Consider the following 27,590-nt stretch of genomic DNA (forward strand, 5'->3'; position numbering starts at 1 on the left):
GTTGCAACTGTCTGATGAGGCCTCTCCCAACGAGCTTTCGTTAGAGCACTATGCCTTCGTCCTAAGACACGGGGTTCGGTTCCCAACCAACCAAACCCAACTGAACCCAATTTTCTGTTCATTTTAATTTTATTAATTCTTTGCTTCCATCGGGTCGAAATGATCGGACCTGATCGCGGATGGACGGGAAACAGTTATTCTCAGTATTACCTGCAGTAGTACCCTCTACCTGGAGTTATAAAAGAAAACAAACTTCAGTTATTCTCAGTATTATCTGCAGTTCAAAACCCAGTTGTTGTTTTTTTTTTTAAGCCCGCTCACCGTCGAGGCACTCTTATGCCTGGAGTAGTCACCTGGCGCCGTCACCTGGCGCCACCGCACTACTAAAACAGCACTGCAGGGAACAGAGAATGCCGGGAAGACGAGATCACGAGGTTTCGTGTTTCGGTCTTTCCATGACATGTTGCGTGGTTTTTGGGTTGGACTTCGCAGAAAACGTGGGCACGTGGGTTCTGCTTTCGAATCAGTTGTACGCGATGGACGAGTGCGGGAGTTTCGGTGTGTGGCAAGTCACAGCCTGGGCAAGTTCGCGGCGCCGTGGTAGGCCACCAAGCCAACGTGTGTCGCGCGCTAACCAAGGTGCCTACGGGCGGGAACTTCAGGCTGCATCAATGCTGCGTAAACGCCAAGGCGGTGCAGAGCTACGAAAGAGAGAGGCCGAACGAAAGCGGCGTAAGCGTCTAGAGGACCCGGAGTTTGGAAATAGGAAGGCTAAAGCGGATCATCTTCAGCGTCGGGCGCAAGCTGAAGAGCGAGCTCGTGAGCATGCAGTCGAAAGAAGACCTTTGCTGCGACAAATCTCTCTGAGAAGCGGCTCACGCAGAACCCGTTTGGCTTCTCGTGCTGTGAGTGCAACCGTTTGTCGCGTAAGGAGGATTTGCGTCCCATCCGAGCAGCTCATTGTGCACTGGTGGCGGAGGCGCTTGAAGAAACGGATGTGTCGGCCTTCTTGCTGCGTCGGACATGTCTGGAAGCCGTGAGAAAGTGCAAGAGCCCTGATTGCTTTACTACAAACGGGTACGTCTACGCACCCAAAGCTAGATCTTGTGGCTGAACGGTTGTTCTCACCTCGCGTACCTTTCTTGAAAGTGTTTCGATTTCTTTACAGCGACAGTGGTCAATGTGTAGTTAAGGGGCCGAGCGTTAGAGTTTCGGTTGAGATGGACAGCACCCTTCACTTCCCTCTGGACTCGTACAACATGCCGCTGTTAAGGTGAAGGTTGCGCAACACGGGACGAACCACAACAAAGAGACACAGAGACACACAGGCGCTACTAACTGGTTTATTCTTATGAACGCAGACTTATACATCTGACCACGCATGCTCAAACAATGTTGTCATCGAACCATCCTACCTGAAACCTAATGCAATTGCCGAGCATATACACCCCCCGTGCTGCCCAGAACATGGCGGGAAAGTTGGCGCGTAGCTGGTATGCCCACTTGTCTAATAATTTGATCAAATAATACAGGCGAGCGTCAAGTCGGAGTGTGCAACTGCAAGTTTACAAGCCAACAGCTGTGGAAGCTTGGCGCCAGATTCCGCAAGTGCTGGTGTGTATTTGCCGAGAGCGTTTGTGCACTGGAGAATTTTCTTCGTGTGTCTAGATGCCTTGTTCGTCCTCCCCGAGAACATGTGCCTTGTGCAAGCCGTGCACTCAGTGGGGTCGGCCCACTAGCAGCTACGAAGCCTATCATGTGCTAAACAGTGGCGTTATAAAAGAGAAAAAAAAAATGTGAGGAGTTGCGTACGCAAGTACGACTGCTAGTGTCAGGACGGCCTTTAGGGCTTGCCATGTGTGGAAGTAGCATCCCGAGATTCTTCTTTCATGACCTGAGCCAAACGCTTTCTAATCTTCAATTCAGGGGGCTCACACTAAAGCTGCACGTTTTTTCACATCAGTTCATATCTCCTCACCCTGCAGATGGAACTGCACCAAGCTTAAATGGGTCTGTGTCCAGGAAAGATAAAGGGACTCTAGTTTACATTCATGTTGAAACGAAGTCAACACAGGTAACTGTGGAACCAAGAACAAGATCTATTGGAACACAAATCATGAAAAAAAAAACAGGTGTGTATTGATGTCGACCACTTCTGTTGACCGCACTGCCATTCAGTGTGTAGTGACATATTGGTGCAGATGGATCTCAGGGTAATTTATTATAAGACATGTATCAGAAGAATATATTTGTAATAAGGAAGTTGATGGTTTATGGGTGTGTAACGTTCCAAAGCGACTCAGGCTACCAGGGACGCCGTAGTGAAGGGCTCCGGAAATTTCGGCAACCCGATGACACAGTACACAAGCCTCTAGAATTTCGCCTCCATCAAAATTTGACAGCTGTGAACCAGTGTCTTTTGGGTCAGCAGCCAAGCACCATAACTACTGAGCCATCGCGGCGGCCGGATAAGTTGAACTTGGGCCACCTGGGCTTTTAGCACCTACTGATATCAAGCCTTTTTTTTTTTTATTCTGCCAGCATATAAAAAAAAATTTACCACTAAGACTACTCACGTCCTTTGAATGCGAAAGCGTTGTCTCATCGTGAGCTCTGTTGGGAAGTTCATTAAAGATTCCTTCTTTTCTAATCACATGACTATGCATTAGCATATAGTCGCAATGAAATGCATACTCCAGGTTCACCTTCATTCGCCAAGAGGCAATGTGATTCTGTGACCTATGGGTTGCGTTCTCACCATGCTGTCTGGAGGTCCTTGGTTCAAATCCCTGCACATTCGGAAGAAATTTCGCATTCGGCAATACTACGCCAGGTCTAACCGTTCATCCTGTGGCCCGTGGACCCCCTGCTCCTTGTGGAGCTGCCGCCGCATCTAACAGATGGTGTGACGTCAGCCTCTCCATTTCTATGGCGACGCGCGACACCAGTTTGCTCTCTCCACCGCAGCCAGGAGGAGCCAGTCATGCAGCGCTTCTCAAGGAGTCTCGCCATGGAAGTCACCGACGAAGAGTCTATATCTGAATCTAGTTGTTCTACTGCTTCTGAACAGTTTAACTCTAAGGCGACAGCCAAGCAAGCTAGGAAGAATGCAAGAGAGAGGTTACAACGTGCCCAAGAAATGGAAAAACAACGAGAAGAACGACTGCGGAAACGACGAGAAGCCGAAGCACCTAAATGAGCTGTATCGAGTTCAGAAGCTGGGGTTAGGCAAACTAAACGGAATGAAGCCAAGCGGATGTGACCAAGCATAACATTGTATTGCTTTCGCAACCAACCAGGCTTAACCAGAGCTAAACCACACCAATTTTTTTCTTTATTGTAGACATCACTATCTTATGGTCTACTGCTGATGTCATGCAAGACGATGGTGATTTTAGTAGGGGGTTTTCGGACCAGTGCTGCTGGTCAATGCCACTGGGTTTCCTTGCCAATGAACCATATAATGCCTTCGCATTAAAAAAAAAGTTTGAAAAAAAATTTGCTTTTGTAACATCTTTAAAAAATATCTGCTTTCTATGAGGAGCACAAAGACGTTTTTGTAGCTCGTAGTGTTTGTGAGTCAGAGCTTTCGAACTTTTCAGGCGCTTTATGCAACTGTTTTAATTTCATATTTCAGAATTTTTTTTTTCATGCTATAAGCTTAGCATTAGAAATATAGAATTTTGATCAAAGCTAAGCATATAAAATTTTACATTAATGCCTATTATCTGTGTGGCTTCATTTTGATGAGCTACATGTGTAGTATGACTAAAAAAATTATTTTCAGTAAAAGGTAGCAAAGTGAACATATAAAAACTGCTCATTTTTCCCATGGTAAGAAAAGAGAGTCAAGTTCTGAAATGCGTGTCATCTCCCTGCCGGAACTACAATGAAGGCGTACAAGTAATGGTTTGTCAGTTTTCTGTACTGAGAACTAAAATGTTAATAAACTCAACTCATGTGCAGGTGAGCTTTCTTTCCATGTGACTTTTTTTTTTACAGCTACGTGTTGCAAAAGTGCTTAGAATGTGGTGTGCAAAAATGTCTACATAGGCAGAGATCTATGCTAAATTCATATTGCCACAACGTTTTGTGAAGGCTGCCACCATTGCAGAAAAGGCCTTTTTTTTCTGTGGATTTGCATTTGAAATCACTGCTTATTGCTTGTAAAAATGTTGTACCATGTCGGTAGTGCTAATTTGAACCACAAGCTAACCACAAGCTAATTTGAAGTGCTTGCACGCATGGAAAACAGTGTTATTGAAAGCATTTAAAAAATTTTAGATGTGCTGACTGTCCATTGTCACCTCCATATGCCAGGATGGCCACTTGCATGCACGGTTCAGCCAGCCCAAGCATAACGGCTTAGGTTGCAGCAACACTGACCTAGCTGTGACAGTATTCTTTGCTGGCTGTAGACAGCCCTTTTAGATTTGTCAAAATGCTGGGATTGCCTGCTTCTTCAAGAGGACTTATGACTGGCCACATTGCTGCTGCTTGTTTCTGGCAGCCCACAAGGTAGTTATATTTTGTATTGTGCCTGCAGTAAATCATTGCAAGTATTTCTCAGCATAATTTACTTGTAACAACAAAGAAGTTGCACATTAGGATTGAATATTGATGTTTGTGCCACAAACCCTATTTCGCAGAGCACATAGTTTTTGTTGTTTAAGGCTTGGCAAGAGGAGCGGGGATTTTGCTTGACAGGCTTCAGCAGACGGCACTGGTCCAAGCTTGCTGGGGACAACAACTCATCAGGGTACAGTGCCAAAAACGCCACATACTTATCTTTAAACACCAATGAATAAGATGGTTTATGTCAAACGTGTCGCTGAGACTCAGTTCATGTAAGCACCTGCAAGCAGTAAGGTATTCCATTCTCGCTGATATGCCTATCACAATGCAAACATAATAAGCGTCGAAAAAATTTACGAGTTCCGTCTACTGTACTCATACTTATTTTCCAATGAAAAGTTGAAGATCCTCATAGAATTCCTTTCGCAGTTGCAGAAACAGAAAAGTGATTGTCGCACCCGTGGATCTGAGACATGGCTGATACCACGCAGGCGTACAAATTATATGCTACAGTCGCTCACGCACAACTTGCCGTGCTTGCTTAACAAATTACCATCTGAAAATTTTGACTTAAGCGCATGTGATAGAAAACAGACACGTCAAATTTTTTTCTCATTCCAGTTTTTGTGCAGCTAATGGTATTCACTGTATTTTAATTGCCTTTGTTTTTCGTGCTGTATACCTTCTTGTGCTGTGTTTTGATGTGTTTTGAATGTGTTTCGATGAGTCAATTTATGTGAAAGTGTAACTGCACATGTGTTCAGACATTTGTGTTGGCTATATGCTGCTGCCTTGTACGGGCATCAGGCACCCTCAAGCTGCCAATGGCAGCTTTTTTGCCTCATGACCCCCAACGAGTCGTTGGAAATAAAGTTTGAACTGTGCAAAATGAATTGTAATGTTCCTGTTAAATGCCTGTGGCAGGGAGGGTGCGCTGCCTATCCAGTGTCCGGAACGCACTCAACGTTACAGACACCACGCCCCGTATAGTTGCCTGGATACTCCATAACTTTCGCTCTCTAGCCAGGTTCAAGAGTAGTTGAACTGCACCTAACTTTTCATTTTTTGTCAAGAGCAGAGTGGGAAACACAGCCTTTTTACGAAAGTTTTTTGGGGAAATTTTACGGCGGTGCTTAATTATCTTTATGCGATGACAATGCGTTAGCATAAGGTCTTATCCTTGCTTTTAATTGCTGCTCTTACATACTGGCAGGCGGCGAGTGGGCACAACACTACGCCACCGGACGGCGGACATTTTTTCACCTTCTGGCCTCTTCCACTTCTGCCCTTCAGGTGGAGAGGGAACTTCCTTCCCTCCACTTTGCCACCTGCTAGCTGTGGCAGGTGGTCGAAGGTAGCAAGTGCACACAACACTACGGCGTTGCCGGACACTTTCTCTGCAAGGGGAGGTGATGAAAACTTCATTTGGAACAGGGGAGTTTGGGACACATAGGTCCTTGGGCTCCCACATGACCCCACTGCACTCATTCATGTCCCGGAGGCTCAGACGCTGGAAGCCCAGGGAAAGAGCGTTGTAATGCTAACGCATAAAAAAGTTTTTGTCAGCTTTTCCGCAATTTTGTAAAAAAGAAATGATTTAACTAAGCCACAGCAGAGTTTATCTTTTACCACTTAACACACCTATTATGCTGGGCAGGTGACCATGTGGAGAGGGGAGGATGCATTCACTGATCACTAAGAGATAACCTAAGAGATCAGCGGGTGTGAATTCCGAGGGCTAAAATGACCAGAAAAAAATTGAAGCGGTAAAATAAACTGAAAAAAGGGTTGGTGGAATAAAGTTTACTCGGGAGTGTCAAAATCATCACATCAGCCTGTCTGTGCCCATTGTAGGGCAAAGGCCTCTCCCATATCTGTTCAAACGTTGTCCTTTGCCAGTTGCGGCCACTGTATCCCCGCAAACTTCTTAATCTCATCCGCCCACCTAACAGGGCGATCCTTGCCATTCCCTATATGGGGCTTTATAGTATTACGTAGTTTACAGTGTGTGAAAACTGAGCACACCAAGGGAAAAGGAAGCGTTCATTATGCGAGGGAGAAAAATTGCCCATTTTTACAGCCAAAGTAGAGGGGGGAGGGGGCTAATTATGCAAGTGAATACGGTATGTCTGTAATAGACGCTGGAGAAGCCTTGTGTAAGATCATCATCCAGAGTTCACAATCGGGAGCACACAAGGAGTGAATGTATTTTTTTCTGTTTTCAGTGCTTTTATTTCTGCTAGTAGGTGCGGCGAGGCGTCTCGATGACGCGCGAGGGCAGTCTGCTCAGGCCTCCACTGAGGTAGTTGTGCGGCCGCACGCCTGTGATGAGGATCTGGCGGCGCGCGAGGCCCACGAAGATGTGCTCGAGCGTGATGTCGCAGACCGAGAACTCCGGCAGCTCCTGGTTGCTCTTGAAAGCCACCATCTTGGTGAACAGCTCGCTCCAGCTCGTGTACGTCTTGCCCACGCGGAAGCTCATCATCCCCTGGGCGAAGAGTTCGCCAGACGTTCATCATCATCATCAGCCTGACTACGCCCACTGCAGGCCAAAGGCCTCTCCCATGTCTCTCCAATTAGCCCTGTCCTTTGCTAACTGCGGCCATTGTATCCCCACAGACTTCTTAATCTCATCCGCCCACCTAACTTTCTGCCGCCCCCTGCTACGCTTGCCTTCTCTTGCAATCCACTCCGCTAACCTTAAGGACCAGCGGTTATCTTGCCTTTGCATTACGTGCCTTGCCCTAGCCCATTTCTTCCTCTTTATTTCGACTAGGATGTTCTCCCCTCAGGTAATGCAAATTCATTGGAGTGCTGAGGTTGTGCGGCACGCTGAGGACAATCGAAGTGCTCATTAACTCTGGGCACAAACACACTTTTGCTTATTCATCCATACATATCCACGGGTCCATCTATATTAAACAGATTTGTCATCAGTAACATCATGGTGTTTGGACCAATCAGTGGCTGGAATTATAGCTTATGAGTGTGGCGCGTTGTCACAATGTCACGCATTATGTCACTCCATTGTTACCAATATCCTGACGCTTTCTCATGAAGCCATGCGTGACTTAAATCGCGTGTGGCCAGTCAGCCACGGTTCACCAAGATGACATGGCTGACTTTACATGCTCCGACGAATCGGCATGACGCTTTGCACTTGGTGCATTACACTGACACCGACGTCGCATGAAATGCACCCGACGATTACGGTAGTCGCTAATATGTTAGTAAAGTGGAGCAGTTGTGTGTGAAATGAAATCACTATTTCATGCATTGCTGTACATTCCGGTGTCATCATCTTTAAGCTGTTATTGTGAGTGCTGATGTTCTTGCTTTTTTCAGATATCAATGTTTAAATCACTCACGAGTGACAGAGGGACTATGGTGCCTTATATGGTGATGACGTAACCAAATCGGAGAACCAATCAGAGGTGCCTGCGAGATCACTTGAGCACTAACGCCATGTTCTTCATAACAGTGAGAAGCGTCGAAGAAGTCACCGAGTGATGTCGTGTTTTTCAGAACCAATCGGAAGCATCTAAGATGTTAGTGAGCGATGACATCGTGATTGTGAAAACAAATCTTAAATTTATAATCACGTGATTGGCACGCGGTTACATGCAATACAGCAGTCACGTGCTGTGCTGCGCCAACGACACCGCTTACGTCTGGAATGAGCCATCAACAGCTGTGTTGCGAAACGAGAAACATGGTGCCAACAGCAGCTGCAGTAAAATTTGGCGGATCTTTACCCTTGAGTTAAAGCGAGTTTTAGTGATATCTGGGGTTTTGCAGAAGGCATGATGTTAGCCGAAGCGTCTAGTAACACTGGGTGTGGATGTGCAATGCCTGCTTGGCTTATGTCACTATGTACAGGTAGAAGTAATATGATAGGAAATGCGGCAGCCCTTGGCGATGCGGACCGATCGAGCGCCTGTGGCTGTTCTAAAATCTGAGGGCACGCCCCTCTGCAGACACGACGTTGTGTGCGTGCAGTTCTTACAACAGTTACAATTGTTAGAACAGTGCATGAACACTGTGGCGTGCACAGCTGTCGCATCACATTCACGGGTGTGGGGCGTGTCAGCGTTCAGAAATGCCACAAGCGTGCCACCGGCTCGCATCCCCATGGGCTGGGGTGTTAACTTTCATATTGCTTTTACCTGCGTCTGTGCACTGCTGTTAGCGCCATGGTAAACTGTAATGAATTCATTTCGCTGACTGATGGAGTTGCCAGATGCAGTAATCAGCCATGGGTTGGGGGTAGTCATGGCTGTCACGAATAAGGGCAGTAGTGGAAAGGGAGGGGGCGCTTACAGAGACGACGATTTCGCTGAATTAGCCATGGACAGCTATTGCTGTAAGAGTTTCCACCAGATCACTGCGCACGCTGCCCAGGTCAGTCTTCCTTTCGCACACCTAGGCTCTTTGTTTTCGGGTAGAGGCGAATTTTCTCAACCAGAGCTTATTTCATAGAAGTGAAATTGGGCCCGATTTTTATTCAAGAAGCCCACCTTCCCAAACACATATTTTCCGCATGCATTCAGCTGAACCTGCATTATAGGAAATTGCATATAACCTGTGTAGAATTCAGTGTACTTGCCTCAATAAACTGCCGGCATTTATGAACGTGTACTCTTGTTACTGCTTTTGGAAAACCCTATCCGTACCTGAATTTCATGTTGGAGAGAGACCAAAACTGCACTTTTGAATCACGAAAAAAAAGCTAGAAAGCAAAGGGCTCCGAGTACTATGCTTTCCCTTTTAAAAGTTACGACCAGGAGATTTTGTGCGAGGCTACATAGTGGAGTGCTACTGCCTTCCTTGGGGAGGAAAGCTTTAATATAGTTAAAGTGCGTGGATGAAGATCCTTGTGACCCAGATGTTTGGAGAGTAGGGTTGCTCTACGACCAAAATTTAACAGCGTTATCAGAAACAGGCTGCCATTATGCTGCCCTCGACCAACCTGAAAACTATTCCTCGCCACCAGAAGGCATACAAGGTGTACGAAGCGCAGGCAGGGCCTATCAACACACCCCTTGTCCTGGAAACTTTGAAAAAATACAACATGCTCATTAAGATATACCACTAAGAAGGATATGATAGCCTGCATATGCTTGCAAAAGGCAAATAATATAGTAGTTGGAGGCCCATGTGCGTTTGATGGGGCACCATTTCGGACCATTATGCAAGCTTGAGAAGGCACACAGGTCCTTTAACGCTCGCAGGCGGCGTGGTACAGAGAGAAAGCTGTAGGTATTTACAAGACATTCGGGTGAATTGGTTTAAGCAGTGGCGTGAGCGTGCAGGAGCTTCGCACCTCAACTCTTTGCCGTTTTAACAGCAGGTATTGAATAGTGCTTCGCGCAGCCGGGTATTGAATATGGTGGTTCCCTTCGACCTCTTTGCGGAATAAAATTTTTCTTGGTTCGAAGTTTTAGCTACGAAAGCCTGGATGTAAAATGTTAATTCGAAGAAAGGATTAGTGGAGGCGAAGCCTGCCAGAGATCTGAAGCCAAGCCACACACGTGTTCTGAAAATTCTCGAAGGCAAAGCACAGTCAGATAAGTTCTGAAGTGCGTCAAAGGCAATGGAAGGTAGTGCAGCAGTCGACAGGTCCACTATCACGTATCCTGTCAAGTCAAGACTGGGTGAATGGTAAACCTAGCATGTTTTAGTCAACTCATTGATATGAGTCAAATTCACTGTATTTCACAAGCTGCATGGCAAGAGCACGTAAACAACAAACTACATTATGTGAAGCCAATTTTAGGGGAATGGCAATCATGTAGGGATCAAGAACGTTTTACCGAAGTTATTTTATGTCGGCTCCGCATTGGACACACCCACCTCACGCACAGCTTTCTGCTAACCAAACAAAACAAACCTCTCTGTGAAATGTGCGGTGCCGAACTCACAGTGAACCACATTTTAATTTCACGTGTCAAACTAGAAGAACTAAGAAAGAAATATTTTACAACATTTTATAGGAAAGACTTCCATTACACCCCATGTTACTTTTAGGCGATCATGCACTGGTTGAAATCTCATGTATTTTTAGGTTTCTCAAGGAAGCCAGTGTTTTAAACAAACTCTAAGTATAAAAAGCTTCACCTTTAACAAAAACTCCAACCTTGTGTTTGGCGCATCATAGCCTCAGTTGCTTTTGCGCCATTAAAATCAATATAACTAACTAACAAATACACTGTATTGAATAAAACGAATCACTCAGTATAGTTATGCAAATGTATCTTAGCATATATTCGGTATAGTTAGAGGTTAATCACAGCTGACGTGCAGACGTCAAATGGTTTTGCCATACAATACTGCAAAGTTGTATATGACTCCCATTTCTTTCGTTCATATTAGGATTGCCCATTGCGTTTTTGATATACTGTGCCGACCATTTCTTCGTTGCCATTTTTCGCACATTGTTTGTATATTACCCAGTAGTATATGATACACTTGTCTATTTTTTCAGTATATATTACTGGCCGCCGTCTTACTGTTTTCTCTATATGGAAGTGTTCTGGACTTCGTCAAGCTGTTTCAAGCCAGTCCCGAACTCCTGCTTTAAACAGGAAATAACACTGCTTGATTAGCATAGGCGCATTTAGCGACAATATTATATCTGTTGTTCTGAAGCTTGAAGGAAAGAAGGTGGGTGATTATATATTATATTGGGCAGAGGTTTCGGGGGCGCACCTTGTAATTGTAGCCGAAACTGCATTGGTGGAACTCCTCCTGCATCATTTCGACGAGGACGCGCTGGAATTGGTAGTCGAAGCGCCTCTCCGGCGGCAGGCGCAGAGTGACGATGTAGCTGCGGCCGTACTTCTGGTTCATCTGGAGCGCATCGCCCAGTGCCTCGATCTTTCCGGCTTCCATGACGGCCACGCGATCGCACAGAACCTCGCAGTGCGACATGCTGCACACATAAAGCAACGCGACAGCTCACCACGAGTTCTAATATGCTGGTTTTTGGGGAAAGGAAATGGCACAGGATTTGTCTCGCATATCTCAGTGGACACCTGAACCGCACTGTAAGGAAAGACAGGAAAGTGGGGGTCAAAGAAGAGAGAGGTACTGTAGTGGGGGTTTTGGACCACCTGGGGAGGATCTCTGCATTTCAGTTCCATTGCATTGACCAAAGATTGGTTTCTTGTCTTGGGGGCTGAGTGATTCATTAAGGATGTGAACACAGTGAAGCAAAGCATTTTCCGGCTCACAGTGCACAAGCACTGTAGCTTTCTACATATAGGTGACTGCTGAGAGATTTGGAGCCAGTTCCGTGCATTATCTTAATTGGCACAACCTTATTATTTCCTTGTTTACATATATTCTTGTAGCTAGAGGCTTGCATTCAGACATAGCATGCACCTGTCATATTGATCTTTGTTGCGATCCATGAAGTTTTTTGTACTTTTTATACTTTTCTCTTATACACATTTGTCTCCTTACCAGTATGCTCTGTGCATCACAAACCAGAAAATTCACTAACAAAAATCACAGCTTGTGCAGAAAAGCTCCTTTTTAGTTTTCTGTTTGAAATGGATGCAGCAAATATGCATGCAGCTTTGGCTGTTTGATGTAGAGACTTCATGGTTGGTTTCGACTACTTCGTTACTTTTAGTGCCTGAAAGACTATTACGTATTGGCTGGATTAGAAGCAAGTGAGCAGGCACTGGGAAAAGCTAGTAGGTCGCTTTAGGCAGCATTCCAACTTGCACAAAAGATGCTAACCTCTCACCTCTCAGTAACAATTCTGAGTTTAGTTCGAACACCATGGGTGTTGGCCGAGGTCACGCGTCTCTGTCTGAAAAACTTTATTATTGTTGCAAAATAGGGAGGGAGTTTGAGGTATTCCGGAAAGGGCCACCTCTCACAAGCACTAGGTGCGCCCCTCAGTACAGGAGCCCATTGGCGACCGCTGCGGCTCGGGCGCGCTCGACCAGGGCCTTCTGGCTCACCAGGTCGGAGCAGCCGAGCAGGGCTGCCTCCCAGTCCTCCCGGGTGGGTTGGGTTTTGGGGCGAGGTTCGGGGTTGAGAGGTCACGCGTCAGCAACAGGCAAAGAGCCGTTGCCTTCACACAGTGCTTCACCGTAACTTGCGCCCTTTGAACATCGCGTCGGTGGTTCAGTGGTAGAATACTCGCCTGCCACGCGGGTGGCCCGGGTTCGATTCCCGGCCGACGCACTTTTTTTTTTTCCATTCCGGTACTGAAATAAGTATAATTTTCGCTTTGTACGGTTTTTCACGTGTTGCGCTTATAACTACTTTTTATTGACCGTATGCTGTACGGCGCCAGAACCCGCTGTGTTCCTCAAAGTGAGCTATAGTAGCACGGACGAATATTTTTGGAGAGGGCACGGTGTCTGTCAGTGCCACTTGCTTATGCTACTGCACGAGCTCATTTTGTCAGACTGCTGAAATGTTTTACAACGAATTTTGCGGAAAGAAAAATACTTGTCATGCTTGCACCGTTGATGAGCGTGTGTAATGTGCATGAAGCCAACGAGGTTTGGTTTTTGGTGTACGAAGTATGCAGACGACACTAGAGTGCTCTTGCTCTTTGAGCGGTGGTCGCGCCTCTAGCGGTGGAGCGAAAATGCCACCGAGATGATCAACGGCCGCGGTGATTGCGATTAGTTCTCGGGATCTACTGGTGTACAACCTCGAATTAGTGATAGTCTGAATTAACAGCATTTTGAGAGGTCAGATTTTCCTGAATCCCTCGAACTGAATTCGCGGTTTGTTGCTGTGTTGTAACAGTTGTGAGTTTTTTCCTAACCGAGAAACCTGCGCTAGATAGCTGCCTACGCGCGGTGGGTACCCATGGCGTGACGTTTCTTCAGCATAGAGTTTCTTACTACTACCTAGAGGGAAAGCTGGCGGCGCTGCACTTCAGCCAACATGGACGCTCAAAGCATCATGGGGCGGTGAGCTACTTGTTGCGGCACAGTCGTAGTTTTTCGGGAACACAGAGTGGCAGTACTAAGGCGTTTCATTCCGAAAACGTAGTTCGTGTGTGCGCAGACGACTTTCGCGCGAACGCAGTGTGCAAAAGCCATAGTAGTGAAGACGCGACGACACACGACGCCAATAAAAGGTTTTACTCTTCCGAAATGCCATTAAAAAACCTCTTAAAGTATCTAAACAACAACATTTTTTTTGAAAACATATTTACTTTTAAAAGTGCGCCTGTTAATTACGAAATATTAGTTTTTTTAGTGTTCATCACTTGGCCAATAGGAGAGCGAGTCGTCTCTAATTTTGGGCAAACTTTGCACTTAAATGCTTTTCTGCTCGTTTGTTGCAATCATTAGACAAGATATTGAATGTTAGGACGTTTGTAGCTATCAAACAGCTTTATTTTTTTATTATTTTTTGGCCAAAAGTTACAGTTCCGCAACAAGTAGCTCACCGCCCCATGATGCTTTGAGCGCCCATGGTGGCTGAGGTGGTCACGTGGGGTCTCCATGCAAACTCCCATAGACGGCTTGCCAGCTTTCCCTCTAGGTAATAGTAAGAAACTCTATGCACCGCCCCATGATGCTTTGAGCGTCCATGTTGGCTGAAGTGCAGCGCCGCCAGCTTTCCCTCTAGGTAGTAGTAAGAAACTCTATGGCTCAGACCAGGGTTGCCAGATTGGGCTATTAATAGCCAAATTGGGCTGCTTTTTGTCCGAGTTGGCGTCAGAAATTTCGTTTTGGCTATGTGGCTACTTTTGGGCTACATCTTTTTCATGCGTGAAAAAAAAAAGTTAAAGTAGTTATAATGTGCTCTATTACAATTATACAGTGACAGAAATAAAAGGCATGCTGGAATCAAAATGCAGGCTAAAAGGAATTGAGCGCGTCTGCTACAAAATGACAATATGTAAACGCTGTGTTCGAGAAAGCTTATGTGTTTCATGTGGTCAAGGGTCATGGCCTTTCGATTTATTTTATAAAGAGTGGACACTACGTGAAAGTTGCCCCCCGGAAACACTTCACGGCGTATAGATTCCACTTAATCCGCGAACTAACGCCACCCGCGCGCGCGTGCCACCGAACATAGACTGTTGCCATCTGCACATGTAACCGTTCTCCCATTGACGGTGCACCACGGGTGACCATGGTACCAGAATAGAGGGAAAACATTAAGAGAACTTAAGTCTCCCTTCGTGGTGCGAATGCGTAAGCATTAACTAATAACGAAAACCACGCAAAGGACGATACACAGGGAATAAGTAAGCATTAAATGCGTAAGCATTAAATGCTACTGTTTCGCTTCTGTTGCCTGGTTTCGTGATCCTCACATGTTAACCGTTAACCATAGACGTGGCCTAGTGGTTTGGGCGCCCGCGTCGGCTGCAGTAGGTGGCTGGTTGGAAACCCACCGTCAGACATGTCCTTTTCTTGCATTTGTTATCCTGGCTCTGCGGACACATTCTGCTCAAGATACGCATGAGGCAAGTAATGCTTACACATTAATAAATTCTTTTTCTGTTTCTTCCTATTCTCGTAGTGGACACAGCAAGCGCGCCACTCGCAAGAGCCTACGCTTTTTCTGCAGCCTCAAGCGGCACACGTGCAGCCCTCGAGATTCATTGCGAGCGACGCGAGAGCGCCGTGTCCGTTGCGTAATCTGCGTGCACTCATGCGGAGCCATGGAGCCATCCTTCGGCGCGGCGCGGAACCCACTGTAACTAACGAAGGCGGAATGTAGCTTCAAGAAGGCGCATGCTAGATGCTTTAATTGAGGTGACGCTCTCAGTGAGAACCTTTCTCTTCAAGCATATAAAATTGAAATGTGAGGCTGCGTAAGTATACAGTAAGGTATTTTCACTGTCGATGTGCCTAATCTGCGCGCGAACATTTAAAAGCTGAAATATTCCTAAACTAGAGCTGCGATTGCGTTATATAGCGCCGCCGTTCTTTTCCGCGTGCAGACTGGCTGTCGTCACCTGCCTCAGGTGATATGGCCTACTGCCGCGCCTGCAAAGTGGAACTGGGGCCCCATCTTTAGGACCTGATTAGCGCACCTGGTTAGCCGCACTGGTTAGCGCACATGATGGATGCGAAACATAACAACGGAAAGAACACGCCGTGCGCACCCCTTCAGACATCATGTGCGGGAAAGAAATCTAATATGTAAATATTCCTGCCGAAAATTAATTCAATATGCTTAAGAAATGTCGTCACAAAAACAAATATTTTTGGCTACTTTTGGGCTACGCAAAAATTTCGCTTTTGGCTACATTTGGGCTACTACGGAGGCCAATTTGGCTACCTGAGGTCGGAGCCATCTGGCAACCCTGGCTCAGACCCATCCGAGTGGCAGACAACGGAACATCGTGGGGGCTGTTTTGTGCGCGTGAAAGCGTGCGGCGTATTTGCTCGTGCGGGCAGACCGCAATTTTTTTCGTCTCTCTTGCCCTTCGACGCAGAACTCCTCCTGTTTATGGCGGCGGCAAGGTGAGAAACGTTTATTTGTGGAAGTACGCTGTATTGCATGCAATTTAGGCGGCCGCGCCGGCCGCCGTTGCCTGTCTGCAGTTCGTGAAGCGGCGCGCTCGCTCTGTGGCCAGCCGGCTGTTGTTCACGGCATTCTTGCAGTTTGTGACAACGTCAAGGAAGGAATGTTTTGTTTTTGCAAAAGTACGCTACATTTCAAGCACTTTATGCAAAATTACGCTGCATTTCGAGCACTCTAGCTTAGTACGCCGGCGCAGTTGTGAAGGGCGCGCGCACGCTGTGTCATGCTGCGCCGTGGCGGGAGCGGCGGGAGGAATGATGCTGCATGATGCAGCTTCGCCGGTCGGTGCGTAGAAACAAAAAAAAAAAAAACCTGCCCACGGCCTGTGGCCCGACGCGCTGTGCCTAGCGGTTAGTTTTGCTTGGTTTCGCGCTTTCTCGGGACGTCACGTTTTTGTATGGCCCCCGACAATATGTAACTTCTTATGGGTGACATTTGTCGGTGTAAGGTTAAAATGTACTTTTTTGAAAGTGGGCGAACGGCGAAAACGACCGTTCCCGCGCAGCAAGTACGGGACCGTAGTTTTCAAGACTGGTGGAAAAAAAAAAGATGACGCACGAAAAGCTCAAAAACCTTACTCTTGTAGTACGTATGTATGTATATAGTATGTGTGAAAGAGTCCGTTATCTGCGCTCGTGGAAACGCACATTTCGCCCGTGCATTGACAACACAGGGATGCGCTTTTGAAAACCGGAAAAAAAAGGCAACGCGTCGGGCTTTCTAAACTCTTAAGAGCTTGAAAACCAAGAACTGTTGCGCCGATAGTTTAATTTTTCTATGCTTCTTAAAACATACGTGGCACCCGTGTATTTCTCAGTGCTCCTAACACATTGTGTACTACTTCTGGTTCGTAGTCCGTGTTGTGGCCGTCTTTGTACGAAATATTCTCGAAGAAACCGCGTACTCTGCTGTCCACCTAGGTTTTAGAAGGTAGACAATAACGTCAGGGAATGTAGAAATGCTTGCAAAAAGCTGATTGGTATCTGCCGTGTAGTACGGTATGTGTATTGTACTTTGCGCAACGACGTTCAGCACGCGAGTTTCGCAAAAACATGTTTACTCCGCTCGTAATTTCGTTCCCTCGCCGCTTTCGCACCTTTTCACTGTTTACAGAGTTACAATATAAGGAGACTGAGAATGACCATACTTGCGAATTTTTCAGCTGATGCCACCCGTCGGCAACACCTGCTGTGTGCCGTGGTGCCGCAACAGGATCACCTTGAGCAGGAGGTCAGGAACCATCTTCCGCATCCCACGGCTTTGTTTATGTTGTACAAAATAAATGTTCTCATTTCACTCAGAACCTGGTGTCTTTTGTGGAGTGCTAATATTTGGCAAAGGCTGTGATGCAGCTGCGTTCATGGCTGGTCAAAAGCACTCGAAATCTTTAATTATACGCTGCCAACGGCGCAGCGGGGCGCGGCGTATGCTAACATTCAAACCGCGCGCCCCTGAAACCGGAACCGGAAGTCGTCTCAGGCAGCGAGGCGCAGCGCATGCAGACATTCAAACTGCGCGCGTTGAAACCGAAACCGGATGTTATGAGACTCCGCCCGCTTGGTGCGCTGCAGTCAAATGGGCCGCTGGGCCCTATGGGAGTGTCCGCTCTTTACCAATATCTTTCTCTATGTTGTGACCCTTGCAGCTAGGCATACCTCGGCACCAATAGAGGTGGCTCAATCACACTCACACTCACGGCCACTCGCACTCACATCCACTCATTCACACTCACACTCATGTCCACTCACACTCGCAACCACTCATGTCCACTCGCACTCACAACCACTCACTCGCATTCACACTCATGACTACTCGCACTCACAACCACTCACTCACACTCATGACCACTCGCACCCACAACCACTCACTCACACTTGCACTCATGTCCACTCACACTCACAACCACTCACTCACACTCGCACTCATGTCCACTCACACTCACAACTACTCACTCACACTCGCACTCATGACCACTCGCACTCACAACCACTCACTCACACTCATGACCACTCGCACTCCCAACCACTCACACTCACAACTACTCACACTCATACCGCTCACTCTCATTCACGTTCACTCACTCTTTCCTTGTTTGCTAACAACGGAGGGGTTGCGAGATTTACTGCCGCAGCCGACTGCCCTCATGGCTCCCCTAGCATAGCCTGTGTCGCAAAGATACCCCAGCTGAGCGGCCCAGGCTTTGTCGGGCTATTCGGCCAATTTTCACAGCTTCACTGCTCGATGAAACTGGTCACTGATCACGCATATTCCATGAACTGAATGGTACGCACGTGCGCTTCCAGGCTTGCTGCTGACACGATGAGTGCCTGTTCAGCATCAGCTAAGATCCTTAGAGAAGTTTTTGAATGGTGTCCATAGGCGTGCGCAGGGTTCTCCATGAAAATGAGCCATGTTTCAGCGTAGTGTCCACCACTCCCAACCTTCTCTCCTAGGCCCTTACGGCCAGAACGGAGCGCAAAGGTGAGGAATGATTATAGAACATTTTTTTCATGCGATGTAATTTCAAAATATACAAGACATTATTCAGCAGTCGTTTCTATTTTAATCTCTAACATCGGCAGAGGAATATATGCTATAGAGAGGATAAGCCGCTGGTTCCTTCACACCCAAAATGTGAACGAAGGGAGGGGAAAGGCTCAGGGTGCTTGCCAGAGTTTCCACAAGAGGTCTTGTCTTCATCCTGACTAAGACAGCCCTCTTGTTGAAACACACTGAGGCTTTCGGCTCCCTTGTTCACCACGTGAGTACTGGCAGAGGAAGGCATGTCACTGCGTCGCTGAAGTATCAATGTAACATCCCGCTTCCAGAGTAATTTCCATTCTCTCTAAACCCCAGCAAATGTGACAGATTTGTTTTTATTTTTTTTTTTCACTGTCACAGCAAGAAAGAACATGAAAAGCTTGCCTCAAAATGATCCGGGCAGTAAACAGTTCTTGAACGCAACATCATGGGTCTTCGGCCACTAAAAAACCTGATTGGACATAGCACTGCACTGTAAAGTGTGACGGAACAGGTCCGACAAGTAATTGTATGAGGCAGACTTGGCGATTAAGGGGCTTAGACGATTGAGGGGAGGGGGGGGGCACCTCCCTCCCTTGTGCGCACGCCTATGCCGGTGTCTAAGTAAAAAAATAATGAATTTGTCTTGGCAATAGTATTGGATGGTGTCTAATTACCAATATTTCGTCTTGCTTGACAATGACGTTCCGTGACTCTTCATGGACACATTGGAGTCAAATGGCAACTATGAATACTTTTCGCGGCATGGAAAATGGAGCCTGTTTTTCAAACGATCGAGTGATTTCCTCACGCAAAGGAAAATGGCTGGAATGGGCCGCAAGTAGAGGATTTCCCCGCGTAATAACTATGCTAGGAGTAGTTTCCATTATCAGTCCATTTCCAAACCTCCTAAGCTACTAAGTGTGACCGATCTGTGGACATGTCTGCAGTGCAGAACGTTTTCTTCATTGCACATAATCCCTGTCTGAAAAAGGTTTTACAAACCAGCGCAATGTTTTTGAGGCTAGCGCGTGCGGTGACCACGTGCGCATCCGCGTGGTGATAGGGGGAGCTTACATTTCACCGGATTATTCTTCAACGTCGTTCGCGGAAGAATGCGTATGCAGGTAACCTGTGAGCCATTTTGTAGCGCGCGCCTTACTTCACTGAAAACACGAAAAATAAACAAAAACGCATTTCACAAGCTTCTTTCGATTTCACTCCCCCAGTGACAAAGCTTAGGCGCCAAGTAGGTCAGGTTTTCGCGTGGGTCCGGCCCATTCAAAAAATTACAGCCAGAGCAGAGCTCTGCAATGCGCACACCTGGGCGCACAAAAAAACCTAAGAGTCCACTGCAGCCTTCGAGATCCCATCTTACGGTAGTTATTGCCAAGAAGCGGACAGTTGTTGTTTCAGCAGTAAGCATCGTAACTCTTGTGTATATGAGATCGAGCCGTGCGTGGAGCGTGGCAAGATACACCTGTCTATATTTTCAGGACTGGCCAAATGTTTTAGGGGAATCCCCCAAGGTGGAGTAGATTTGTAATAAGGGAGTAATTACTCATTGACATCCACCCGAGCGCAGCCATACGGCTACAAAGGAAAGCTATACAGCTTTCTCAGAAACTTCGTAGTTAAAGAAAAATTCGTCCTGGTCCGGGGACTGGACTGGCAATGTGAAATTCGATAAAGGATCTCACAAAACTCTTAGCGGCACATTGCATCCGCGAAGGGTCTGCGCCCGTGCCAATGGTGAACTACAAATGCAACGAAATATTGCCGTTCCTGTGCCAGCGGAATCCTCTGCTTCGGCTGTCCAAAGACACGAACATGATGCCTTATGCTGCCTCGAGCGCCCTCAGTAGTCAATATTTGCTTCCCTCAGCTGTCAAAAACATGAAAATAGCTAAGCGGGTATCGTCGTCGGGAAACATACGCGACAGACTTCGCTGTCGCATCCACCCACCACTCACATCCATTCATTGCCACTCACCTCCACTCACAACCACTCATTGCCACTCATGTCCACTCGAATTGCCACTCACGTCCACTCACAACCACTCATTGCCACCCACTACCACTCTCAACCACTCATTGCCACTCACGTCCACTCACATCTACTCATCAAACATGTCCACTCACCCCTCACCTCTACTCACGCTCACATCCACTCACTCGCACTCACACACATCTCCACTCACACTCACATCCACTCACTCACACTCACACTCATGGCCACCATGCTGACATCCACTCACTCGCACTCACACTCATGACCACCGGCACTCATATCCACTCACTCGCACTCACACTCGGGTCTACTCAAACTCACAACCACTCATTCGCACTCACACTCACGTCCACTCACAATCACGACCACTTACTCACACTCACACTCACAGACGTGAGTGTGAGTGTGAGTGAGGCGATATGAGTGCACTCATGAGTGAGTGTGCCGACCTATGCAGCTAGGTCAAGGTAGATGTACTATGGTAGCGTAGGCTCCATAGAAGCCCATACGTTCAAAACATGGCGGCTTGTGGTGCGCAGCCAGCGCCGTCTTCGAAATGCGTGGACAACTAAAAAGTGACGTCACAATTAAAACGCGACGTCGAAGTCACGTGTTTTAGTGACGTCAGCGTCACGTGCTGCTTGGCGGGAAAAATAAACTGCTGAACGCCGCGGCTTCAGCGCGACACCCGACACGAGAACGAAGAAAGAAGACACGACGAGTGCCGACCACCAACGCTATTTTTAGGTAGTCAGTTCTCGTTGTACCTTTTTCCTTCGTCCTCGCCTCAGGTGTCGCGCTCACATCCTTGGGAAAGCGATGAAATGTGACGCCGCCAGACAGGTTTTCGCTCGCACATCGTGCAACCGCACACCTCTTTTTTGCGTACGGGGCCCCATGGCCACAGACGATGCCCTTTTGGGGCAAACGCGACAGAACCGCACCTAACCGAACAAAACTACAAAGAAGCGCTGGCAAAAGGGAAAAGCGGAAACTGTACACGAACGATGCACACCAAGAACTCGAGCAACAAGCAACGAGGAAAAAGTAGGGCTAGCAGAATCGAGTTTCAAACAAAAGCAAGCAGAATGGTCAAAAGATATGACAAGGGTATGACATCAGAGCACCGTCAACCTTGCATGGAGGAAAAAAAATTGAGGAGGGAGCGTCCGGCGACAACCTTGCAGCCTCGTCTTAACAAGTAAAGATATAGCAAAAAAAAAAGAGTGTGTCCCCCCGTGATCGCCCCACGTGATAGCGTGCGGTAAAGTCTAGCCCCGCCGCGCGCGCGCATGCGCCGATTAGCGCGGCCATAGAGTTTCTTCTCACCGCCCCATGATGCTTTGAGCGTCCATGTTGGCTGAAGTGCAGCGCCGCCAGCTTTCCCTCTAGGTAGTAGTAAGAAACTCTATGCTGTAGACGCCCGCGCCGCGGGTCGCGCATACGCGCGCACTAAAACATACCGGAATCAAAACATAAAGGACCGGCTCGGAGAGCGAAAAACTGAGGGAGAAAACGACTTCAAAACACTCGGCTTGCGAACGCTGGCCGCGTGACGTCATGCTCCCTCCTTAGTTTTTTTTCCTCCATGGAGCGAACGCTGTCATAAAATTTTTACAAAGCAAGCGCTATACTTTCTAATAAAATGCACACAACTAAAACATTTTAAAAAGGAATCACTGCAATTGTTTTTGAATGCTTTTGAAACACAAAATATGTCCTAATTATTTTCCTCTTCTAGTCGTGTTTGTCCACTCATTTCATTTTGGCGCTTTAGTTCCACCCATGGAGGTAAAAAAACTATGAGAGAGCAAGGGCGTCCGCAGAATTTTTTGCAGGGGGGGGCCCCGTTGGTGCCCCGGGGGGGGGGGGGGTATGTTCGTAGCAAAAAGGCGCTATTTGCGGAGTAAATTTATTTATTTATATATAAATAAAAATTAAACAAAATGCACACATGAAAGAAAAATTACAAACAGCAAATTAAAGCGCGGCTAGGAGAGGTACATTGGAGTTTATGAACGAAGAAACAACTAAAATTAATAAAAAATGCAAAAAGATGCTATATCACTTCGTGAAGAAGAGTGCTCAGTCTTCCTGCATACGGGTTCTCGACTCACCCGGATTGATGACCAGCACACAGCGCAATATGTTCGCAAACACGCAACTACAGTCACTCAGTCAGTCTTCCTTGAACAGCAACTGTAGGCACCTCGGATTTTTCTGGGCGAATTGCGTAATTACACGTGTGATAAATTCACTTCTGTGCTTCATTACACGCTCTCGGTGCACACTCATCATACACATTGATTGGAAAAACTGTTGAACGCGTACGTTGAAAACAAAAGATGACTATATATACAACGAAAACTTATTTACAAGATAAATGCACGCTCGCAGCTTCATACACCTCGCTCCATCTTGCTTGCGCATCCGCACAGTCGAGCAACCCCACACACACTGCTCGCCGCTCGTCGTTTTCTCGTCCGCTGTCTTGGTTGTTCTCAGCTTCGCTGACAACCGGCCACTAAAAACACCCAAGCACAAACACAGAGGCGCGCACACGTGCGAGGGCTTACTTGCCGCAGTATCCCCGAATGCGCACTTTGGGGGTGAAAGGAACGCCGCGCAACTTCCGAGGGGAAGGGACACTCGCCACTCCGGTCGGAAAATTTGTTTTTGTGTTTTTATGGGGTTCAGAGCCCCAAAACGACTCAGGCTATGAGGGATGGAGTAGTACAGAGTTCCGGGTAATGTCGACCACCTGGGTCTCTTTACCATGCACTGACACGCACAGTACATGGGCGCTGTTGTGATTTGAGGCCCAGCCAGAGGTGACAGGCGAGCCAGGCAGGCGCCATCGGGCTGCGTTGACCAAAGGCGCTGGTTTTCACAGAAGACGCAAAGAACGCTGGTGTGGGGGCGCCTCGGGAGACTGCGTCGCCGTGAACAAAAGCAGCTAATCCCCTTTGCCGGAGATTCTGAAAGCGGCGCTTCTACCGAACTGCGCTACACGTGGATCGGAGGAGACAGCGAGCGGCGGCGGCGCCAACTCATCGCCCGCTTGCCCCTGAGCAGCCCGACAAAGCGGGGGTGGACACGGCTGATTTGTCCTTCCCTCCTTAAGAATTCATCGGTGACCGGCGTAACGACATAGGCGAAAACAAGATGCCCCGTGCACTGTCTGCCTCCGTGTCGCTATCTCTCTAGAGATCAAAGAAACAGACACCCATCTCAAGGCGGCTCGAAACACATGCTCGCCGGTGCCGCTGTATGTCTGGAACAGGTCGCCCTTCAGTAGAGCTAACGATGGCTTGGTTTGAAAACGGCGGAACGACGCACGCCCGGACGCGGCATTTCGCAGATGTGACCATGCGGGGCTGCTTTTACCCTTTTGACTGAGCGCACCACCGCCCTTGGTGTGCGGCCATCACTCACGGTTCGAGTGAGTGATTTTCCAGGGGGGTGCAACCGCCCCCCCTTGCCCCCCCCCCTCCGGACGCCCATGTGAGAGAGTGCGCTCAGCCTCTGCAAGCCATCCTCCTCTGACGCCGCTGCCGAGGGCCCTTTTGCGCACTGACTCATGGGAAATAGGCCCTCCTCCACAGTTACCAGACTGCCAGCCAGCGGTGCTTTTTAGTGAACGTCCGTGCTCCGAAGTATAGCGCAGCGCAGCGCTTTGGCGGAATGCGTACCGAGCTCGAGGTTGTCTGCAGGCTCCGCGTCTCTGCTGATTACACTCTTGAGTTTTTGGGTGCACTGTAGAGAACTGCGGGTAAACTTTTCATCAAAGGGGGCGGCCGCGACCTCGTCACTGTTCAACTGTGGTTCATAAAGAGAATGGAGAGGAATATTCCTTTCGTCGTTATACACGCATACGGAGCGTTTATTTCAGCGCATGCTATGAGCGGAGAACTCGAGAGTAGGCGAAGAAACGAGCCTCTAAAAAAGGGCGCATCGGCTTCCAGAGCGCTCACGGCGGACGGACGTGTTGAACGAGCGCTCCGGCGCGCTGCGCAAGATTCTATTTCTCGGGCAGGCGGACTTCGGCCCGCCCATGGGCCCTCCGTTCTCCGCTATTCTCAAGGCACTAGTCGTGCCGAATACGCGCGCGCACATAGGCGGTTCCGACGTGAAATTCAGCAGTGAAGTATTTCTCTCTCTCTCGCTGTCGAGAGAGAGTGCCGGCGGCTTTACGTCTGCCCCTGCGCGGGGTCTCCCGGCCACTGCGCGCAATCACTTACAAAAAGAAGTAAACTGTATGTATACATAGCCGCGCGCTCGTAGCGTCCTGTCTCGGACTAATCGCGCGCGCGGCATACTGCACTAGCGGCCGGGGTGGGGCGCCCGGCCGCGTATACCGTCGGAGGTAGCACCCACGGAGCGTTCGTGTCACGCGTGCACTACCTGGCGAAGAGCGAGCGGGAAGTCAAGCCCGCCTGTTCGATGAACGCACAGAGGCTCACCACTGTTCTGTCACGGGTATAGAGGCTAGAATATCACGGGTGCGCGCAGTGCCGCGCGGCCACAGGAGCGCTTCGAGACTGTCCGGGATGATTCCCAGCGCCCAGCAGGCCGCGAGAATCTCGCGACGCGGCACTGCAGAAGCGGCACAGCGAAGGAGCATGTGCTCCAAGTGTCTCCACTGCGCCGCAGTCAGCGCACGCGTCGCTCGGGGATGGTGGCCGCTGCGGCGAGCGAGCAGTTTGCGCTCACCACGGAGCCGTCAGTGAACGCAAGCAGATGGTCGCCTAGTTGCTCGTACAGCGAGAGAGCGAAACCGAAACCGAAATTCAGCTAAGAACTACCACTGCCTTGTCACGTGAGGGCCTATTTCCCATGATGCTTTCCATTATATTTTTTATGACTAGGCTTCAAGATTGTGACGTCATGGTCCCTCCTAGTTTTTCTTCCTCCATGGTTCCACCCATGGAGGAAGAAAAAACTAGGAGGGAGCATGACGTCACAATCGTGAAGCCTAGTCATAAAAAATATAATGGAAAGCATCATGGGAAATAGGCCCTCACGTGACAAGGCAGCGGTAGCTCTTAGCCGGATTTCGGTTTCGGTTTCGCTCTCTCGCTCTACGAGCAACTGCACGACCATGTGCCTGTGTTCACCGACGGCTCCGTGGTGAGCGCAAACTGCTCGCTCGCCGCAGCGGCCACCATCCCCGAGCGACGCGTACGCTGACTGCGGCGCAGTGGAGACATCGGAGCACATGCTCCTTCGCTGTGCCGCTTCTTCAGTGCGGCGTCGCGAGATGCTCGCGGCCTACAGGGCGCTGGGAATCATCCCGGGCAGTCTCGAAGCGCTCCTGTGGCCGCGCGGCAGTGCGCGCACCCGTGACAGGAGCCTCTGTGCGTTCATCGAGCAGACGGGCTTGACTTCCCGCTCGCTCTTCGCCAGGTAGTGCACGCGTGACACGAACACTCCGTGGGTGCTACATCGGACGGTATACGCGGCCGGGCGCCCCACCCCGGCCGCTAGTGCAATGTACCGCGCGCGCGAATAGTCCGAGACAGGACGCTACGTGCGCGCGGCTACGTAGTACATACAGTTTACTTCTTTTTGTAAGTGATTGTGCGCAGTGGCCGGGAGACCCCGCGCAGGGGCAGACGTAAAGCCGCCGGCACTCTCTCTCGCTGTAATACTTCACTGCTGCATTTCATGTCGGAACCGCGTATGTGCGCAAGCGTATTCGGCGCGACTTGTGCCTCGAGAATAGCAGAGAACGGCGGGCCCATGGGCGGGCCGAGGCTCGTTTAGAGGCTCGTTTTCTTCGCCTACTCTCGAGTTCTCCGAAATAAACGCTCCATATGTGTGTATAATGACGAAAGGAATTCCTCTCCATTCTCTTTATGAACCACAGTTGAACAGTGACGAGGTCGCGGCCGCACCCTTTGATGAAAAGTTTACCTGCAGTTTTCTACAGTGCACCCAAAAACTCGAGTGTAATCCACAGAAGTGTTGAGACGCGGAGCCTTCAGACAACCTCGAGCTCGGTGCGCATTCCGGCCCAAAGCTGCAACACTGGCGCTGCGCTTCTGCGCTACATCGGAGCACGGACGTTCACTAAAAAGCACCGCTGGTTGGCAGTCTGGTAATTGTGGAGGAGGGCCTATTTCCCAAGAGTCAGTGCGCAAAAGGGCCCTCGGCAGCGGCGTCAGAGGAGAGAGCTTGCAGAGGCTGAGCGCGCTCTCTCCTAGTTTTCTTTCCTCCATGGTTCCACCCCTAATTTGATGTCGCTAGCACTTGGTTCTGGACCGCATTCGAGCTCCGGCTTCGCGACCTATTTCAATTGACCTTGGCTAAGTCCAGTCTTATTGGTGTGCTCGTACATGATTTGCGTAGGATTTAGCGCTGTTTTTACTTTCTTGAACACAATAATAGGTTCCCAAAGCATTGCCGAGTGGCGCCGCTGCGCCTGATGTGCAGTGCCATCTATGAAAGAAAAGTAAAAACTGGGAAGTTAATCTACGGCCGGGCTCGACGCGCGCGTCGAGATAGGCCGTGGTTCATCGCTGCTCGCGCTGTTACGACGTATCGCCTGTATTGCCGCTTCAAGAAGATCGTTCAGTCTGTCGAGCAGTTTGGGAATCCAAACTTAATTAAAGGGGAGGATCAGACGATCGACGACGAAGAGGCCCATTTGAATGTAAATTGCGTTTCTTGAGTGAGTAATAACGTCGTACTGTACGACGTGTAACTAGAGGTAAGTCCACTTAGTTCGAAATACGCGCAGTACTATCAGCTCTGTAAAATAAAGCGAGACACTCGATGATCGTAGTTGTCGGTTGTTGCATGCGATGCACAGGGTGAACCACTCACTTGCGAGTCGAAAGGACATGCGACCAGGCAACATCTCGGCAACACCACGGTTCACACTTGCAAGCGCGACCAGCGGGTCGCCTTCTCGCGAAAACTCTCAGGAATGATGTTCGCGCGCTTTCGAGAGTTTCGT

The 27,590-nt window shown here is 48.6% G+C and overlaps 1 protein-coding gene, 2 long non-coding RNA genes and 1 other non-coding gene across 4 annotated transcripts in view; 3 read left to right on the plus strand and 1 right to left on the minus strand.

Moving 5' to 3' along the window:
- LOC149367099 (uncharacterized) overlaps positions 1-27,590 on the plus strand; it is a 434,438-nt gene that overhangs the window by 365,404 nt on the left and 41,444 nt on the right. The window lies entirely within an intron of this gene.
- Positions 6,800-27,590, minus strand: part of LOC149367108 (phospholipid-transporting ATPase ABCA3-like) — a 96,465-nt gene continuing 75,674 nt past the window's right edge. Inside the window, exons 26-27 of the mRNA XM_089554179.1 lie at positions 11,284-11,506; positions 6,800-7,063 (exon numbers count right to left, since the gene is read on the minus strand). Coding sequence (XP_089410305.1) covers positions 6,815-7,063; positions 11,284-11,506 — 472 coding nt within the window. The 3' untranslated portion in view covers positions 6,800-6,814. The remainder of the gene's footprint in view (positions 7,064-11,283; positions 11,507-27,590) is intronic.
- Positions 12,704-12,774, plus strand: TRNAG-GCC (transfer RNA glycine (anticodon GCC)). Its single transcript has one exon. It is a non-coding gene; the product is annotated as a tRNA-Gly (tRNA).
- On the plus strand, positions 15,909-17,401 carry LOC149367110 (uncharacterized). The gene is made up of 2 exons (XR_016286962.1): positions 15,909-16,037; positions 17,261-17,401. It is a non-coding gene; the product is annotated as an uncharacterized LOC149367110 (long non-coding RNA).

The sequence above is a fragment of the Amblyomma mixtum genome, chromosome 1 (genome assembly GCF_055824585.1).
Source record: "Amblyomma mixtum isolate Tamu chromosome 1, ASM5582458v1, whole genome shotgun sequence".
NCBI classification, from domain to species: Eukaryota; Metazoa; Arthropoda; class Arachnida; order Ixodida; family Ixodidae; genus Amblyomma; species Amblyomma mixtum.